Source organism: Gorilla gorilla, chromosome 20 (assembly GCF_029281585.2).
Source record: "Gorilla gorilla gorilla isolate KB3781 chromosome 20, NHGRI_mGorGor1-v2.1_pri, whole genome shotgun sequence".
In the NCBI taxonomy this organism is placed as follows: domain Eukaryota; kingdom Metazoa; phylum Chordata; class Mammalia; order Primates; family Hominidae; genus Gorilla; species Gorilla gorilla.
The window spans coordinates 7973068-7991073 of NC_073244.2; the positions used below are offsets into that span (position 1 = coordinate 7973068).

General features: G+C 59.9%; 1 protein-coding gene across 4 annotated transcripts in view; it reads left to right on the forward strand.

Annotated features, from left to right (window-relative positions):
* The window catches only part of DOT1L (DOT1 like histone lysine methyltransferase), a 68578-nt gene that overhangs the window by 34238 nt on the left and 16334 nt on the right, over nucleotides 1–18006 (forward strand). For 3 of the 4 annotated variants that reach the window (XM_055371168.2, XM_055371166.2, XM_055371167.2), the window contains exons 8-19: nucleotides 2121–2176; nucleotides 4414–4493; nucleotides 8457–8525; nucleotides 9302–9408; nucleotides 10660–10701; nucleotides 12123–12233; nucleotides 12344–12578; nucleotides 12859–12972; nucleotides 13511–13602; nucleotides 15314–15415; nucleotides 15617–15754; nucleotides 16239–16364. In XM_055371168.2, the coding sequence (XP_055227143.1) occupies nucleotides 2121–2176; nucleotides 4414–4493; nucleotides 8457–8525; nucleotides 9302–9408; nucleotides 10660–10701; nucleotides 12123–12233; nucleotides 12344–12578; nucleotides 12859–12972; nucleotides 13511–13602; nucleotides 15314–15415; nucleotides 15617–15754; nucleotides 16239–16364 (1272 nt within the window). Of the gene's footprint in view, nucleotides 1–2120; nucleotides 2177–4413; nucleotides 4494–6855; nucleotides 7157–8456; nucleotides 8526–9301; nucleotides 9409–10659; nucleotides 10702–12122; nucleotides 12234–12343; nucleotides 12579–12858; nucleotides 12973–13510; nucleotides 13603–15313; nucleotides 15416–15616; nucleotides 15755–16238; nucleotides 16365–18006 lie in introns of those variants that run through there. The other variant, XM_055371169.2, reaches the window with a different exon arrangement.

The window sequence follows — 18006 nt, forward strand, 5'->3', positions numbered from 1 at the left end:
CCTGGTGGTGGGGAAGGCAGGTGTCAGTACCAGCCTCTGCCTCTGGCATCCGTCCTGTTTACAGCCGACCCTGCTGCGGAGGGTGGGTCAGAGAGGCTTCCACCTGACTGTTCCCTGCCCTTTCTGATGGAAACTTGCATCTGATGTTGGAGGAAACCCTCGGAGCAACTCTCTGTGGCTTTGCCCGTGCTCCACTTGGGAGGCTCCAAGTCCTCCCGCCTGAGCAGTGTCACCAGGGAGGCTCCTAGAGACCCAGACCCCCGCTTCCTATGGGGCCGGGATTTCAGACTCCAGAGGGAAGCAGGGTTGCGTATAAACCACGGTGTTTGCAGGAACAGCTTCGGCCCCAGAGCCCATCCTGTCATGGAGCGTGGGGGACCCCAGGGAGGGTTCCCAGCCCCAGGCCTGTGATGCGAGCCTGGATCTGCTTAGTGCTGCTCAGGACTTGGGATTTGAGTCATTTCCTGGGTGGCTTGTCCACGGGGCATGAGGGATGTTCAGAGGGTCTGTCAGGTGTGGAGAGGGAGGAGACGGGTGTGGGGGGTGGCCCAGCACCTGCAGAGGCTCAGGATGGCTCGCCTGCGCACCTCCCATCCCGTCTCCTCCCCTCCTGGGGGCTTCCCCTGGCCTTGGAGAGCGGAGGATGTGCAGCTGCTCCTGGCCGGGGCGGGTGGCCCTGCCCTCTGGATCTGCGTCTGGGTGGATGAGTGGCCCTGTCCTCCAGGCCTGGGGGGGTGTCCCTGTCTCTCTGGGGCTGAGTGGGTGGGCCACCCTGTTGCTTGGGGCAGCGGCTTGCTTGTGTTACCCTCTCTGCTCAGGGACTCCCTCCCCATCCTGAGAGACACTGGGTGGGGCACCAGGCCTGTGGCTGTTGTGTGAAAAGGAGTGTCGCTGGTCCTCCCTCGGCTCTTGGGGTGCTGGTGTGGGCTTCTACCGTGACCCAGGTGCCCTCACCCCCGACTACTCCAGCCCCCAGCATGAATCCCCTTCCTGTCTCTGGATGGGCCTGTCCTGGACATTTCATAGAAACAGGATCACACACTGCGTGGCCTTTTGTGTCTGGCGTCTCTCACTGAGCGTGGCGTCCTCAAGGTGCATCCGCGCTGTGGCCTGGGTTGGAGCCTGGCTCCTGTTCTCATTGGGGTCCTGCTTCCATGTGTGCGCGGCCTCGCTGTGCTGTGCTGATCTTTCATCTGCTGATGGACACTTGGCTGCTTCCACCTTTTGGCTGTGATGAGTTGTGTTGGCTTTTGGAGGCATTTGTGTCCGGGCTTTTGTGTGGACATGTTTTTATGTCTCCTGGGAATGGAGGTGGTGGTGTTTTTGAAGGATGTGAAAGGCGGCGTCTTGGTTGTCTGGATGCTACCGTGTTGGACAGCTACGTTAATAAGAGGTGTTTTCTCCTGGACGGTGCCAGGTCTTGAGGTCTGGAGGTGGACCGGCGTCGGGCTGCAGCTGGCCTTGCTGTGAGTGTGGCGTGGAGCTGTGGGGACAGCGCTGCTGTTAGCAGGCCGTCAGCGGTGCTCAGGGCAGACGCCCCCAGGGACTGGCGGCTCAGCTTCCCTGTGTGCGTGTTTCTTGTGGTTGGTGAGGGAGGGACAGAGCTCGGCGCTAGGCTTTCTCAGCCTGGCCGAGTGTCGCTGCCTGCCGTGGAGGGTGCCCCCCAGCGCCCCGTGGCCTCCCTCAGGCCCTGCCTGGAGCCCATCATGGTGGGGACTGCAGGCCCTGCCTCGGGGCGCCCCTGCTGGCCGCCTCTGGTCCTGAGAGTGGCTGCAGCCCCTGATTTTGAGCTTACGTTTCTAGGAGACTGCAGCGTGGCTTGCAGGTGTGTGTTGGTGTGGCCGCAGTCCCCTTGGCTGGGCCTGGCCTCCCCAAGCGGATGCTGGAGCACGAGGACCTGTCCCGGCTTCTCAGGAGGTCCTGCCCGTTCTCTGCGCATCCCTCTCACGGGCCCTTCTGCCTGCAGCTCCCAGGGCTGCAGCCGGTGGGGCCTGGGCCTCCTCCTGCTCCTTCACTGCAAGCGGAGCTGTGTTCATTCCATTCTTTCTTCACAGGGGCTGGGCGGGCTGGGGGTGCCAGGGAGGCCGGGGGTCCGCGCTCACACCTGTTTTCTCTTTCAGTTGGAGAGAGGCGATTTCCTCTCAGAAGAGTGGAGGGAGCGAATCGCCAACACGAGGTATGGCCAGCGTGGGGCATGCAGGGCATGTGGGGTGTGCGCTCACAGGCGGGCGGTGGCCATGGCACCGGGGACCGGGAGCGGCCCCTCGCTCCTGTGCTGGCTGTGGCAGGAAAGGCCGGTGGGGACAGGAAGGGCGCCTTTCCCTCACGCTGGGTCTCCCTCTGCGGGCGCGCAGAGCAGGCGTGCCCAGCAGAGCCCCTGTCAGCCCTGCAGACCCTGCTGGCAGTGAGCCTGTTCCTGCTGCCTGTCCCCTTGACTTTGGGACACTGTGGGCCCCTCTCGCCTGGGTTCCTGGGCCTCCTCCCCGCTCAGGCTTGGTCTGGGGGTCTTCCTGTCTCCATCCATCCCTTCTGGAGTGGCTGGCACCCACACAGCGCGATGAGGGCTGCTCGAGGGAGCGGCCCCTCCTGGTCCCAAAAGCCATCTCTGCACTGCCTGGGCTTGCCTCTCCGCGTCACCTCGCACCCAGGCCTGGGAGCTCAGGGCACTGTCCAGGTCCGTCCCCACCGCCACCTGTTTGTCCTGGTGGCCACGGGCTCTGTGTGGTTGGGCTGGGCCCCCGTGCTTTCCACTGCCCAGCCTGGGTGTGGCCACAGCACTCCAGCGTGTGCCAGGGACCCTGGAGGCCCAAGGCGCTCGTGAGGGCAGCCGGGGAGGTGGGGTCAGCAGCCGGCTGGGTCCTGCTCCCCCAGTCATGCCATCCTCCCTGCTCCCCTCATCCTCCCAGCACTCTTGGTCCTCTCCGCGCCCCTCGTCCTCCCCGCATTCCTCGTCATCCCCTCATTCCTCGTCGTCCCCTCATTCCTCGTCATCCCCTCATTCCTCGTCCTCCCCGCATTCTTCGTCCTCCCCGCATTCCTCGTCCTCCCCATGCCTGTCATCCTCCCTGTATTCCTCCTTCTCCCTGCATTCCTTGTCCTCCCCATGCCCCTCGTCCTCCCCGCACCCTCACTCCTGCTGTCTTCCCTGTGCTCTTCTTCCTCGGGTGTGCTCGTGGCTTGTGGTTGAGTGTACCCCATGGACAGGGTTTGGGGAACAAGTAGAAAATGGGGGTTTCTTTTCCCAAAAGGTTCCTAGGTTCGCTCTCCTGTGTGAACTTCCATTTCGGTTGGGGCGCTGTGCCCGCCGGCGGGTATTCTGCCATCTGGAGGGAATCATGCTGACCCTGTGGTGTCCCCATCCCATGGGGTGGTGGTGGGAGCGCAGGGGGACCCGCAGCGGTCAGGCCGTGATTACTGTCTTGTAACAAAACTCTTAAGAAGCCGAGAGATTTCTGGTGTCCCGTTGACATCTGGGCTCGGCCCAGGCTCTCACAGTTCCTCTCCAGGAGCTGCCAGCCTTGCTGCCTTGTCAGGCAGCCCCAGCCCTAGGCTCAGCCTGCTCTGGCTCTGGGCACAGCGTGCAGGTCTTGACCAGGAGGGACTCCTCCCACAGGCTGCCCACTGGTTGTGGGATCTTGCACTCTCTCTGGCCTCAGCCTGTTTTCCCTTTCCTGGGTGTGACCCATGATGGTGGTGGCTTTGGAGGTGTGCATCACGGAGCTTCCTTCTCTGAACACCCAGTTACCCAGGTCTTTCTGGCTCACACCGCTCAGCCACCTTGGCCACCTGAGCTCAGCCGACCTCACGTCTAGCCTCCCTAAGTGCGGTCCTGAGTGGGGAACACGGGCAGCCCCAGGACCCTCGTTTGAGGATGGCTGGCCTGGGAAAGCTGTGCTGGGCCTGCATGGGAGCCTCTGGTTCCCCTGTCCTTGCCAGAGTGTCTGAAACGCTGCCAAGGGCGCCTCACCTGGGGCCCGTTGTCTGCGGTCTCTGCAGCAGTTGAGAGGGAGCCTCTGCTTGGCGCCCCCTGTTGCAGTCCAGCCCCGTGCTGGGCCTCTGTTTTTGGCCACCCGCCTTCTTCCCTTGGCCTGTGGGTCCTTCACGGCTGCTCTTCCCACCTTGTGTGGGCTGCTTGTGAACCTTCCCAGATCACTGGACTCCAAGATTCACAATAAGAGACTTGGTCACGAATCCCGCCCCCTCTGCTTTTGGCCCCACTCAGAAGAGGCCGCAGTTGCCTTTTCCCTGCACCTGAAACCCACGGCGTGCGCTCGGCTGCGTGGGCTCAGCCCTGGAGGTGGCGGGCGGGTGTGGGCAGGGCCTAGCACCGACAGCAGCGGTTGTTGGCTGCGCCGGGTGGCTGTGCCCGTGAGACGAGCCTTCATGGCACTGAACTGGAGTATTGTTTTGCAGTGTTATATTTGTGAATAATTTTGCCTTTGGTCCTGAGGTGGATCACCAGCTGAAGGAGCGGTTTGCAAACATGAAGGAAGGTAAGGCGCCCTCCTCGCCGGTCTGTGCTGGTGTGACATGATTGAGGAAGGGTGGCCAGGAGGTCCCCGCAGGGTGTCCTGCAGAAGGCAGCTCAGACTTGGGGTCTTCAGTCCCCTTGGAGCCAGGTGGTCTTCCTTTATGCTTTTTTTTCTTTTTTTATTGAGACAGTTTTGCTCTGTCACTCAGGCTGGAGTGTAGTGGCACAATCTCTGCTCACTGCAACCTCCGCCTCCCGGGTTCAAGCGATTCTTCTGCGTCAGTCTCCCGAGTAGCTGGGACTACGGGTCTGTGCCACCATGCTCAGCTAATTTTTGTTTTTATTTTATTTTATTTATTTTTTGAGACGGAGTCTCACTGTGTCCCCCAGGCTGTAGTGCAGTGGCGCGATCTCAGCTCACCGCGACCTCTGCCTCCCAGGTTCAAGCAATTCTGCCTCAGCCTCTCAAGTAGCTGGGATTACAGGCACATGCCACCATGCCTGGCTAATTTTTGTACTTTTAGTAGAGACGGGGTTTCACCATGTTGGCCAGGCTGGTCTCGAACTCCCGACGTCAGGTGATCTGCCCGCCTTGGCCCCTCCAAAGTTTTGAGATTACAGGCGTGAGCCATTGTGCCCAGCCCTGGAATCTTCTTGAGTTGAGCCTGCAGCTTGCTTATGGCCAGCTGACCACCCAGGGGCAATAGTCCCCTTTATTCTTGACCTAAGCACATGGAACTTGGTGTCCATACTGAGCAGGAGTGGGGCTCTCAGCTGTTTTGTTTTCTCCCTCTGGAGAAAGGTCACCAGGCCCATGCAGGGCCCTTCACGCTGTTTTCTGAACCCCAAGCCCTGGCGTAGTTTCAGGAGCGGAGAACTCAGCCCATGACATCGATTCCAGTCCTGCAGTCGAGGGTGGGACCCAGACCACACTCTGTGGACTGCCCCTTCCCTAAACATGGAGACTGAGCCTGCCATTGTCTCCCAACCCCCGCCAGCCCTCCAGCAGGACATAGGGCAGGTTTGGGGTCTTCCTTGAGGGGATTGTGCTGCCTGCCTTCCTAGGCTCTCCACCAAGCCCTGCAGCAAGCACCACCTCATCTGTATCCTGGCGGACGTGGCTTCCAGAGCCACTGCTGGGCTCGAAGACAGGCGCTCTGGGGGTACCCCCTCTTCCTCCCAACTGCTCCCCACCTGTCCTCTCTAGGGAGGCCTCCAGAGGCTAGGGGAGAACTGCGGTGGGCTCCTCAGGCCTCCCAAACAAAACCCAGAGGGTCTGCAGCTGCCTTCAGCACCAGTGCCCCACAACCTGGGGGTTTGGGGGGTGCTTGTGTGCCTGTGTCTGTGTGTGTGTGTCTGTGTCTCTGTGCATGCCTGTATCTCTGTGTGTGTGCCCGTGTGCCTGTGTGTCTGTTTGCGTGTCTCTGTGTGCGTGCCTGTGCGTGCCTGTGTCTGCATGTCTGTGCCTGTGTGCATGCCTGTGTGTGTGCGTGCCCGTGTGCCTCCTTGTCTATGTATGTGTCTGCTTGTTTGTCTGTGTGTGTGCATGCATGCCTGTGTCTCTCTGCGTCTGTGTGCCTTGAGAGTTTGTTTGCATATCTGTGTGTGTGTGTGTGCGTGTGGCAGTGGTGTTTCTGACTTATCTTAGAACCACGTGAGGACACCATGCTTCCCCGCCCAGTCGCCCCCACACCCCAGCAACACTGCGGGCCTCCCTGCACCCTGCAGCTGCATGCAGGAAGGCAGCAGTGGCTTCAGGCAGCTCCTGTCACCCCCTCCATGGTCCCCGTACCCGCTGCCCTAGAACGCCTCTTCTGGCTGTTTCTCGCCAGCTTTCTCTGCACGCTCAGACGTGGTGGCTGAGTCAGGGTACTGCAGTGGCGTCTTCTGTCCGGCCCCTGCCTGTTTTGAACATGTCCAGTGAAGGGCAGGTGGCCAGCAGTGCTGATTCTAGGGGCCTTGATGGTCCCAGACATGCCCATGAGCATTTGTTAGCCTGGCTCTGCAGCCATTAGACGTGGCCCTGCTCATGTTGGAAGTCCTCTGGTAGGGATACTGGCCTAACCTGTGTGCCCAGCCTGGCCCTGGAACCGCCCTTCCTGCTCCTCCTGAGGGGAGTGGTGTGTAGAATGCCAGGCCTGGGCTGGTGTGGCGTCCAGGGGAGGAGAGCTGGGATGGCGGGGTGTGCTTGTGTTTAAATGGATCCATTTTGACTTTTAATTTTTTTTTTTTTGGAGACGGAGTCTCACTCTGTCGCCCAGGCTGGAGTGCAGTGGCATAGTTTCTGGTCACTGCAAGCTCCGCCTCCCGGGTTCATGCCATTCTCCCGCCTCAGCCTCCCAAGTAGCTGGGACTACAGGCGCCCACCACCACACCTGGCTAATTTTTTTGTATTTTTAGTAGAGACGGGGTTTCACCGTGTTAGCCAGGATGGTCTCGATCTCCTGAGCTCATGATCTGCCTGCCTCGGCCTCCCAAAGTGCTGGGTTACAGGCATGAGCCACCGCACCTGGCCCACATTTTGACTTTTATGATTACCTTCTTTATATGTGTAAAAACAGAAGGCTCTGTTTCTTTTGGTCCTGCGAAGTTCGGCTCCTGACACCAAGTTCTTCCTGCAGCACACACAAGATGCCCCATAGTGGCTGGTGATAGTGAGACTGACGCTTAGCAGCAGCCTTGCAGGTGCCTGGCTGACTTTTTTGTATTTTTAGTAGAGACGGGGTTTCACTGTGTTGGTCAGAGTGAGGCTGAAGGTGTCCATCCGGTCTGTTTGTCTTTGCATTTATCACTGACAGTCAGTTAGAATCCCAGGGTTCAGAGGTATTTGAAATAATTCTTTTCACATGACTGTTTCCAGTTTGCATCTACAGTTAGATTTTGTTCCTGTTTGTGTATGGCTTGGGGGTTTGCTCTTTCTGCCTCTCAAACCTTAGTGTTTTTGTTTGTTTGTTTGTTTGTTTGTTTTGAGACAGGGTCTCCATCCTTGGCCCAGGCTGGAGTGCACTGGTGTGATTATAGCTCCCTGCAGCCTTGACCTCCTGGGCTCAAGTGATCCTCCTGCCCCAGCCTCCCGAGTAGCTGGGATCACAGGCATGCACCATCATGCCCAGCTAATTTTTTATTTTAATTTTTTGTACAGATGGGGTCTCCCTGTGTCCCAGGCTGGGCTGGAACTTCTGGCAGTCTGCCCGCCTTGGCCTCCCATAATGCTGGGTTTACAGGTGTGAGCCTGTGCGCCTGGCAGCGTAGTGGGTTTTTTTTTTTCTTTTGAGGTAGAGTCTCTCTCTATCGCCCAGGCTGGAGTGCAGTGGCGTGATCTCGACTCACTTGCAGCTTCCACCTCCCAGGTTCAAGTGATTATCCTGCCTCAGCCTCCCGAGTAGCTGGGATTACAGATGTGTGCCACCACACCTGGCTAATTTTTGTATTTTTTTAGTAGAGACAGGGTTTTACCCTGTTAGCCAGGCTGGCCTCCGGTGATCCACCTGCCTCAGCCTCCCAAAGTGCTGGGATTACAGGCATGAGCCACTGCACCCCGCCGAGAATGTTTTTTAAAGAAGCATTATTTGTAGGAGGTTGGGCGTGGTGGCTTACTTGAGGCCAGGAGTTCCAGACAAGCCTGGCCAGCAGGGTGAAACCCGCTCTCTACTAAAAATCCAAAAATGAGCCAGGTGTGGTGGTGTGTGCCTGTAATCACAGCTACTCGCGAGGCTGAGGCAGGAGAACCGCTTGAACCAGCGAGGTGGAGGTTGCAGTGAGCCGGGAGACTCTGTCTCAAAAAAAAAAAAAAAAAAGAAAGTTATTTGTAGAATAGGCTTCAACTTGGAAGGTGTTTCCTAGTGTTGCTTGTAGGCAGGTGGACAGGACCCGGAGCCCAGCGTGTGTGTGTTCCGTGTCGTTGTTCCTTCTCTGTCACCTCGAGTGGTGTCTGCTCTTCTGTTTCCTCTCCCCTGTGTGGCAGTAAGCAGTGTCTGTGTTTCAGGTGGCAGAATCGTGTCCTCGAAACCCTTCGCACCTCTGAACTTCAGAATAAACAGTAGAAACTTGAGTGGTAAGAAACTCTCATGTTGTTAATGATGAACACGGGTAGTTTTAACCATCTGACACGCAGTATTCCTAGGTCCCTCTTCCTTGACCCTGTGGACACTGGGGCTGGATCCTTCTGTGGGGTGGGGCTGTCCTGGGCAGTACAGGGTGCTGAGCAGCGTCCCTGGTGTCCACCCACTCCATGCCAGGAGCACCCCTGGTCGCGACAACCACACACGTCCCCATAGAGCACTGTGTGCCATGGGGGTAGAATCACTCCTGGGGGAGACCCCGGCTTCGAGGGGAGGCGTGAAGGATTTACGGGACTTTTGTGGACAGAGACAGGCCCACGGTGGGAAGGAGCCGGCCCCTCCCATGCCCCCTGCCTGCCTCACTGTGCTGCGTGCTCTGTCAGCTCCCAGCCCTGCGGGGCAGCACAGCCTCCTCTGAGGGGCTTCCCTGAGGAGCGCCCACCCGGGAGGTGCCTGTGTTGCTGGGTGCTGGCCGTTCTTGCAGCCATGATCTAAGTCGCTTCCAGATCTTCTCCCCCTCATTCTCCATTCCACTCAGCTGGGTTTGTGGCTGTTTTTCTGAGGTTGGAGGGGCCCAGGCCAGGTGTTGTTGAATGGTGCACCTCCCTGGGCCGGCCTCTGTGGGCCACTGTGGCCTGACGCAGTGTGGGAGAAGAGGGAAGACGTGCAGCTCAGGCTTCTGTCCCCACGCCTGCCCTTGGGTGGGTGAGGTCTGCATGGAGGGGCTGTGGGCAGGCGCAGGCCCCGGCCTCACCTGTGGCTCCTGCAGACATCGGCACCATCATGCGCGTGGTGGAGCTCTCGCCCCTGAAGGGCTCGGTGTCGTGGACGGGGAAGCCAGTCTCCTACTACCTGCACACTATCGACCGCACCATAGTGAGTATCTCGCTGCGCCCCAGCCGCAGGGCCGTCCTGGTCTTCCACCCCGCCCACGTCACACCTCTCTCCTTTCTCATGTGGCCTCTGAGACCCTCCCCTCAGAGCCCTCAACGCCCCCCGGCCCCTGCGCTCAGGCCCAGCTCCTCAGGGCTCCTCAGTACTGCTCGCACCGCAGGATCCACCAGGGTCCTCCCAGGCACTAGGCGTGTCCTGGGTGAGGGCTGAGTGCTGTCTCCCCTAGTCTACGCTCAGCTCCTGGGGTGGGGCGGGGCCATCAGAGTGATGTGTGACCATAAGGGTCCTGGCCGCCATATCCAGAGGCCCCTGTGAATAGGAGTCCCACGTCCCTGTTCCCAGCTTCCTCCATGTGAGAGGGTCCTGAGCGGGGAGACACCAGAGTCCATGGGTGGGGTCTGGGATGCTTCTTCCCTCCCTGTGTTCCCCAGGGTCCTCTGACACAGCCCTGGGCCAGTGTGCGGCCTGCCTGCCTCCCACGGTGTTTCCCCCCCGGCACGAGTATCCCGAGCCTCCTGGCATGTGGGCAGCGCCAGCCCTCCAGGGCTGGGAGGCTTCCCCTGGTCTCTTTCCCGTCCTTTGGTTGGGCACTCTGTTCCTGTTGTTGGGGTAGCGGTGGTTTTCCTTACGGTGGTGCTGGTGTGTCTGCACCCTCACTGTCCGGTGCTCGGAGCCTCCACTAGAGCCTGCCTGGGGAGCGCTGGTGCCTTCTGGGGACCGACAGCCCCAGGCAGATGCACCCCGCCCTCCCACTGCTCCCCCGAGGGCCCTGGGACGAGAGGCATGGTGAGCTGAGGCTGAGGCTCTGGGGGCTTGGCCTACTGTGTGGCCCCCACCTCCACGCAGTGCTGCTGCTTCAGCTGCCCTGGCACTGACGCCCTCGGCGCGGCCTCTCGCCTTCTCCTCTGAGGCGGGCGCGGTTCTTCTGTGCAGAAAGCCCTCCCTCTTCCAGAAGCAGAGACACATCCCAGGGCCCTGTGTCTGTTCTGAAGGCTTAAACCAACCCCGCCCACCTGTCGCGTGCTGGTGAATTGAGGGTGACGCCTGGCCACAGCTGGGTTAGTCACATCCGCGTTTGCCACTGGGGGGCTCCAGCTGCATGCCTGCTGTCCCCAGATACCAGAACAGCCTCCCCAGCCACCGTCCAGGTTGCTGTTGTTACCTGGGTGTCCAGACAAATCCGAATGGAGATTGGGACTCCCTTCTAATAAGGGTTCTCTTTCTTCTTTTTAGCTTGAAAACTATTTTTCTAGTCTGAAAAACCCAAAACTCAGGGTAAGTTTGTGTGTTTTTTCTCTTGAGTTAATAACACGCATGCACTGATGTGGGGAAACGCAAAGCCGTGCGCAGCCGGGTTCAGGAGCCACGACTGGAGCACAGCCCTGCCGCCCCTCGGGGCCCGGCCCTGTGCCCTTTCCCGCCTCCTTCCTGCTCCTCCCCACTGTCACTCCTGGTCCTCTCCCTACCCTTTCCTCCCTGTCCTCCCCCTCTTCCTCTCCTCTCCCAGCCCTTTTCTCTCACCATTCAATGTCTCTCTCTCCCCCACCCTCCCTCTCCGTTTCTGTCTCTCTCCCACCCTCTCTCTGTCTCTCTGCCTCTCTTCATGCTTTGCCTTGTCTTTGATGGTTTGGCCTGGGCCATCCTTCCCCTTGTTAATACCTATTTTTGGGGAGGTGGCTTGGCTTAGTTTTGGTGGTGGGGTGAGTTGCACTGAAGGGCTGGGTGGGTGAAAAGCTTGTGCGTCACTGCTGGCTGCCCCCTCTTGAGGCCTGGGGGGCCACACATGTGCGCTTGTCCCACCCTTGGTGCAGAGTGCAGCTCCTGGGCCCCCGCGCCCTGCACGCACTGCACCGTTGGAGGCAGGGCTGTCCCCTCCTCTCCCACCTTAAAGCAGTGGTGGGAAAGCCTGGCTTGGGGAGCCACAGTGGCCGCCCTGCCCGCTGGCGCTTCTGCAGCCTCAGACATGCCTGCTTATTTGCCACCAAAGCTGAGAGGATGTTTGTCCGGGCGTCCTTTCCTTTTGGAGGGGGTCAGACAAGACCAGCGTGCGGAGAACCCTGTACAGGAAGGGCTCTGTCACTGCCTGGATTTGTAGCCAGGGCTGGGCTCCGACCCGGCCTCAGAGCCTGGTACCCCTCGGGGGCCCTCTGTCCTTCCCACCATGCTTAGGGGGATGTGGGTCTTCCCTGGAGAGCAGGGAACGGCCCGAGGTGGCCGGCGCACCCTGTGTTCTCCTTCCTGTGGGTCGCGCCCTCCACTAACTGACATCAGAGAACTTGTGCATGGCGTCCCACGTGTGGGCCTTGGTGCCTTTCGAAGAGAGGAGAGAGGGCAGGGGAGGCTGTGGGCTGTGGCTTCTAGGTCCTGCTGCCTGAGGGGCTTCTCGTCTCCTGTCTTGGATGTGGTTCTTTCTCTCTGTGGCTCACAGTCTGGCTTCTTACTGACAGGCATCTGTGATTGTGGGAGTGGCTGTGAATGCCGTTATCCGTGCCCACGGGTCACGTCCTGGCCTGCGGGGCCCCAAGCAGCCGACTGCTGTCTCTGGGCCTCGGTTTCCTGATTTGTGCCACAGAGGACTTGCAGTGGACAGAGTTGGGCCTGTGGCCCCCTTGAGTCTGAGCTCCGCGTGCCTCTTGGTGCAGGAGGGCTGTGGGCAGCGCTGGGGCTTCCTGTGGCTCAACCTGCTCTCCTTCCAGGAGGAACAGGAGGCAGCCCGGCGCCGCCAGCAGCGCGAGAGCAAGAGCAACGCGGCCACGCCCACTAAGGGCCCAGAGGGCAAGGTGGCCGGCCCCACCGACGCCCCCATGGTAAGGCCCCAGCCTGGCTCCTGCTGCTGGAGGGCACCAGCCCCCTGCCCGGGAGACCCCATTGGCGGGAGGCTCTGTGCCCACCTCTGTTCTTCCCTTGTGTCCTCCAGGACTCTGGTGCTGAGGAAGAGAAGGCGGGAGCAGCCACCGTGAAGAAGCCGTCTCCCTCCAAAGCCCGCAAGAAGAAGCTAAACAAGAAGGGGAGGAAGATGGCTGGCCGCAAGCGCGGGCGCCCCAAGAAGATGAACACTGCGAATCCCGAGCGGAAGCCCAAGAAGAACCAAACTGCACTGGATGCCCTGCACGCTCAGACCGTGTCTCAGACGGTGGCCTCCTCACCCCAGGGTGAGCCGCCCCCACGCCACGGCCCCCGCTCTCCCCGAGTGCAGATGCCTGGGGTCCCCTCTGCTGGGACGCCGCCCTCCTGAGCCCCGGGTGTTCAGGGTGTCCCTGGAGCCTCCCTGTTGTGGCTGTGCCTTCAGGGTGGCCCCATCCTAACGGGTTGCTGGGCACCTGCCCCGTGCTGATGCCTCTGCCCACCGCTCTCCTGACCCGCCCCGTGCTGACGCCTGCCCTCCGCTCTCCCGGCCTGCCCCGTGCTGACGCCTGCCCTCCGCTCTCCCAGATGCCTACAGATCCCCTCACAGCCCGTTCTACCAGCTACCTCCGAGCGTGCAGCGGCACTCCCCCAACCCGCTGCTGGTGGCGCCCACCCCGCCCGCGCTGCAGAAGCTGCTAGGTGAGCCCGCGTGAGGCGTCCGGCGAAGCGTTCTGGGCTTGGGGTCATCCCAGGAGGACCGTGGGTTGTGACGCTGACCTTGCAGCAGCCCCCGTGACCCCCATGCTGGACCCCACTGAAGTTCACCCAGGGTTGGGGTCTGCCTGCTGCAGGGGTCAGTAGAGGCTCAGATGCAGCCTGTGGGTTGTCTGAGGCCTTACCCAGGAGATGCTGGGTGACACTTGGGACATCTGCAGTTGTCATAACTTAGGGATGTTGCTGGCATGGGGTGGGTGCAGGCCAGGGATGCTGCTCAGGGCCCTGCAGTGCCCAGGATGGCCCCACGCAGTGAACACTCGGCTGTGCAGGGGTCAGAGGGCCTGAGTGCTCTGCGAGCTTGGGGCGTGTGGCATGAGCCCCGCCAGGCTCTGCTGAGCTCCTGCCACATGAGCGCCTGACACCTGCCGAGGCCTGGGACTCGTTCTCAAGGGCTGCTCCCGCCTCTTCCCTCTGAGTCTCAGCTGCTCTCTTCTCACCTGCGTTCCGCCTCTCTTCCCAGAGTCCTTCAAGATCCAGTACCTGCAGTTCCTGGCATACACAAAGACCCCCCAGTACAAGGCCAGCCTGCAGGAGCTGCTGGGCCAGGAGAAGGTGGGTCCTGGCCCCCTTGGCATTCCGCCTTCCCGCACAGAGGCAGGTCGTTCCTGTTCCTGGGCATCTGTCCCCTGTGGCAGAGGCCCTGGAGCGCAGGCTTGAGTGGGCTCCCTCCTCTGCTCACCTGCTGCGGGAAACAAACCTACCCGTTTAAACCCAAAGAATGGACTGAGAGACCCGGAAAACAGTGAAAATGAGACTTTTAATCTGGTTTTGCAAGACCTGGTGTCTGATAGGCACACCCAGCACAGTTTGAACAAGCAACCTTCCCCCTAGTGCACAGGTCCCTCCCCCGGTTCCTCAAAGGCTGAGTACTGTGAGGTCACAGTCTTCCCAGTTGTCGCCTGTCGGTTGTTCGGCAGGGGCTGGAGTGCAGTGGTGTGATCTCGGCTCACTGCAAGCTCCGCCTCCCGGGTTCACGCCATTCTCCTGCCTCAGCCTCCCAAGTAGCTGGGACTACAGGCACCCACCACCACATCCGGCTAATTTTTTGTATCTTTAGTAGAGACGGGGTTTCACTGTGTTGGCCAGGATGGTCTTGATCTCCTAATCTCGTGATCCTCCCGCCTCGGCCTCCCAAAGTGCTGGGATTACAGGCATGAGCCACCGCGCCCGGCTGTAGGTGTTTTTTTTAGGGTTGTCTTGCTGCATTTTGTGCATTGCAATCCCAATCAGCTCAGGGGCTCTTCAAGTATTTGACTTCTGATCTAAGTAGCTGGGCAGGCTGATTAAGAACAGACAAAGCCAGCTCTTTTGCAGGCTGGTAAACCTTCATCTTAGGCTAAACTTCTTTGGTTCGGGTGAGGGCAACTAAGCCGGGGGAAGCGGGGGCAGGGGAGGCTGACAAGCAGGCATCAGCGATCCAAGCAGGGGCCTAGTACATGCTGTCTCTTCTGTAGTTTGCTGACCTAAGCCAATTCAAGGCAGTTTGTCCTGGAAATGGACCACTGTATATATGATTTCCTTCACCTGAGGTCCCGGCTGTGGGGCCCCGCCCTGGGAACCTCGGAGGACCTGCTTCAGTGGGGAGCTAGGGCCGGGCTATGGGGTGGAAGTTCTGGCGGCCCAGAGATAACTCCAGAAGCCATTGGAGCCACAAGGTCGGCTGTCCCTGAGCCCTGGTTTGCATTTTGGGCTTTGGTTTTGCTTTAAAAAAAATGCTTATAGTGTGCTTTGAGCATATATGCACATGTATTGCTCAGTGTGTAGCTGACAGCATGCCTGGGCCGGGGCCCTGTTCTCTGCTGGTGTCTGAAGGTTGTCCTGTGTCAGTGGCTCCTGGGGTCTTCCCTTGGAGGTGGGCCTCCGGACACTGAGTGTTTGCTGTTACGCTGCAGAAGGCTTCCTTGTAGATCCATGTGAAAAGTCCATCCCCTGGTATTGCCTTGGGATAAACTCCTTGGCATTGGCCGGCCTCTGTGTGGCTGGGGGCGCTGCCCTGGCTGAGTCCAGGTGGGGTGGCAGGTGCAATCCCTCCAGCTGGCGAGAGTTCTTTGCAGTGAACCTGACGCAGAGCTGGTCCCCTCCTGCCGCGTCCTGAGTATCTCTTGACATCTCAGCCCGGTGTGGGTCCCCTCAGGCATGTCTGTCCTTGAGCGTGTCTTCAGGAAGCATGAGAGGCAGGGCGTGGGCCCTCCCTGTGGGCCCTCCCTGTGGGCCCTCAGTCACCTGCCCTGGCCCCTAGTCACCTGCCCTGTTTGTCCTACAGGAGAAGAATGCCCAGCTCCTGGGCGCGGCTCAGCAGCTCCTCAGCCACTGCCAGGCCCAGAAGGAGGAGATCAGGAGGCTGTTCCAGCAAAAATTGGATGAGGTAGTGGACCCCAGAGGGCAGGTGGCAGCTGGGGCGCAGGCTGGGGTGGTCCATGTCCGTCGGTATGGCTTCCTGTGGCTTCCTGTCTACGCCTCTGTCCAGCTGTGTCCCAGTGGCTGGGCTGCAGGGGTGGTCATGCCTGGGGGCTTACTTCACCTTGGAGGCCACCAGCATGACCTCTCCCCCGCCCCATGTCCCCAGCTGGGCGTGAAGGCGCTGACCTACAACGACCTGATTCAAGCGCAGAAGGAGATCTCCGCCCATAACCAGCAGCTGCGGGAGCAGTCGGAGCAGCTGGAGCAGGACAACCGCGCGCTCCGCGGCCAGAGCTTGCAGCTGGTGGGTGCCGCGGCGCAAGGACAGGGACGTGGAACCAGAGGGGCCCTGCCTGGGCGGGTGTGTCCTCTGTGCGGGTGGGAGGCTCTGGAAGGCCCGCCTCTGTTGTGGGGTTTGTTCCCAGATGAATCACACCACCTGTGAAAGCTTGTCAAGTGCATCACAGCAGGCAGGCCTGGGCCCCTCGGCTGGATGGTTTCTCAGCGGCCCTGGGTGTCATGGAGCCACACTCTGGCAGGCTTGAGGTGTGGGGTCATGCGAGCATCCCACGATCGTGGTGTGGGTGCTGGAGCTGCCTCATCTGTCCGTGGGGGGCCCCAGTCTCCGCTTGTTCCGCATCCTCAGCCTGCTATTCCAGAAACGGGGTCTGTGCCCTAAGCACACATGCTGTTGGCTGAGGCAGGCCCAGGGAATCCTGCCCTGAGAGTGTGGAGTGTGCTGGGCAGGCAGCCAGCCAGTCGCAACTGTCCCATCACTGTCCCCTCAGCTCAAGGCTCGCTGCGAGGAGCTGCAGCTGGACTGGGCCACGCTGTCGCTGGAGAAGCTCTTGAAGGAGAAGCAGGCCCTGAAGAGCCAGATCTCGGAGAAGCAGAGGCACTGCCTGGAGCTGCAGGTGGGCTGCGCGCGAGGCTGCACTCCGTGGTGTCTGAGCCTCTCCCATCAGCCTCCCTGTGATGGCGTTGAGCCTAGGGTGGTTGCGGTTGCAGCAGCCTAGGAAGAAGGTGGAGGAGGACAGTTGGGTGGAGGCTTGTGGAACCTTCTGTCTTGGGCCGCAGGCTGGCCGTGTGGATGACTCCGCCTCACTCTAGCCCTCAGCTCTCGGGGGCACCACGGGATTGCTTGGCTGAATGCACAGCGCTAACCTAGGATTTCCTGATTTCCTGGCTGCCTCCTTGCAAATCATTTCTGTAACAGTCATAGGGGAGAATTTGCTCATTAGAAAAATAGCTGGATCGGTGCAGAGGCTCATGCCTGTAATCCCAGCACCTTGGGAGGCTGAGGTGGGCAGCTCACCTGAGGCTAGGAGTTGGAGAACAGCCTGGCCAACACAGTGGGACCCTGTCTCTAGCAAAAATACAAAAATTAGCAGGGTGTGGTGGTGTGTGCCTGTAGTCCCAGCTCCCAGGGAGGCTGAGGCAGGAGTTCTGGCTCCCAGGATGGCGTCCCCAAGGGCCATATTGAGGCAAAAAGGGCCGTGTTTGAGCCCGGGAGGTGGAGGCTGCAGCAAGCTGAGATTGCACCACTGCACTCCAGCCTGGGCGACAGAGCCAGGCCCCATCTGAAAAATAAAATAGCTTGTACTTTCTGACACTGAGAAACGCATTCGTGGAGGCCGAGTAGAGGAAGTGTGGAGGAGGGTGTGCAGCGGGAAGGTGCTCTCCTCCCTGCTCCCAGGCAGGGGCAGGTGCTGGTGGGCGGTGCCCACAGCTGCCGTGCAGCCTAGAAAGCAGCAGGTCACGGGCTTTGTTCCCAGAGCCCCATCCCGTCGACACTGTGCCCGCCTGCTCACCTTACGTGTCCCCAGCGTGGTTCCACTGTTGACGGACCTGGTGCCCTGTCGCTGGACCTCTGCTGCCCTTTCAAATGACTGCACCAAACTGTTGCTGCAAGGCTGTCCCCGGAGGCGGGCTCTCACGGGCGGCTGACGGACGTCGGGAAGCGCCACCCACGTGCTCCCGAGCTGCTCCCTCACGTGTGGCCCAGGCGAGCCTCACCAGCGTACATTAGAGAAACGGAGGTCGCCGACCTCTTTACCACAGCTGGGCCTCATGGGTCTGCCTGGAGTAGAGCCCTCAGGAAGAGCATATTTGGGTTCTGACCATTTTTGTCATCATCTTTTCTGTGTAATAAAAAAACAATGTGTTTGTTAAAAGAGAGGAAAGCAGGTAAACAGAACAGATACACTAAAAGGAAAAAGTCCCTCTCAGACTCAGCGCCCGGGGAAGCTGCCACGCTCGAGTGGCGTGTCCCTCCACAGGTTTTACACTTAGTAAAACTGGATGTTTTACACTTAAAGTCTATTTTGAGAGATGAGAGCTCTCTGTATCTTCCTGTTGCTCTTTTTGGAGAAGGTGCTTTCATGTCAGCAAAAACCATCCTCGGCCCTCCACGTGACTTTATTTGACGCCCCCAGCTTCCCGACCCCACCTCTAGGTGGTCGGCAGCTTTGGTTTTTCCATCCCACACAAGCAGCGGGGGTCCTGGCCACCCCTCTGGGTGTCCATCTGTGGCAGTCTTGGGTCCCTGGAGTGGTC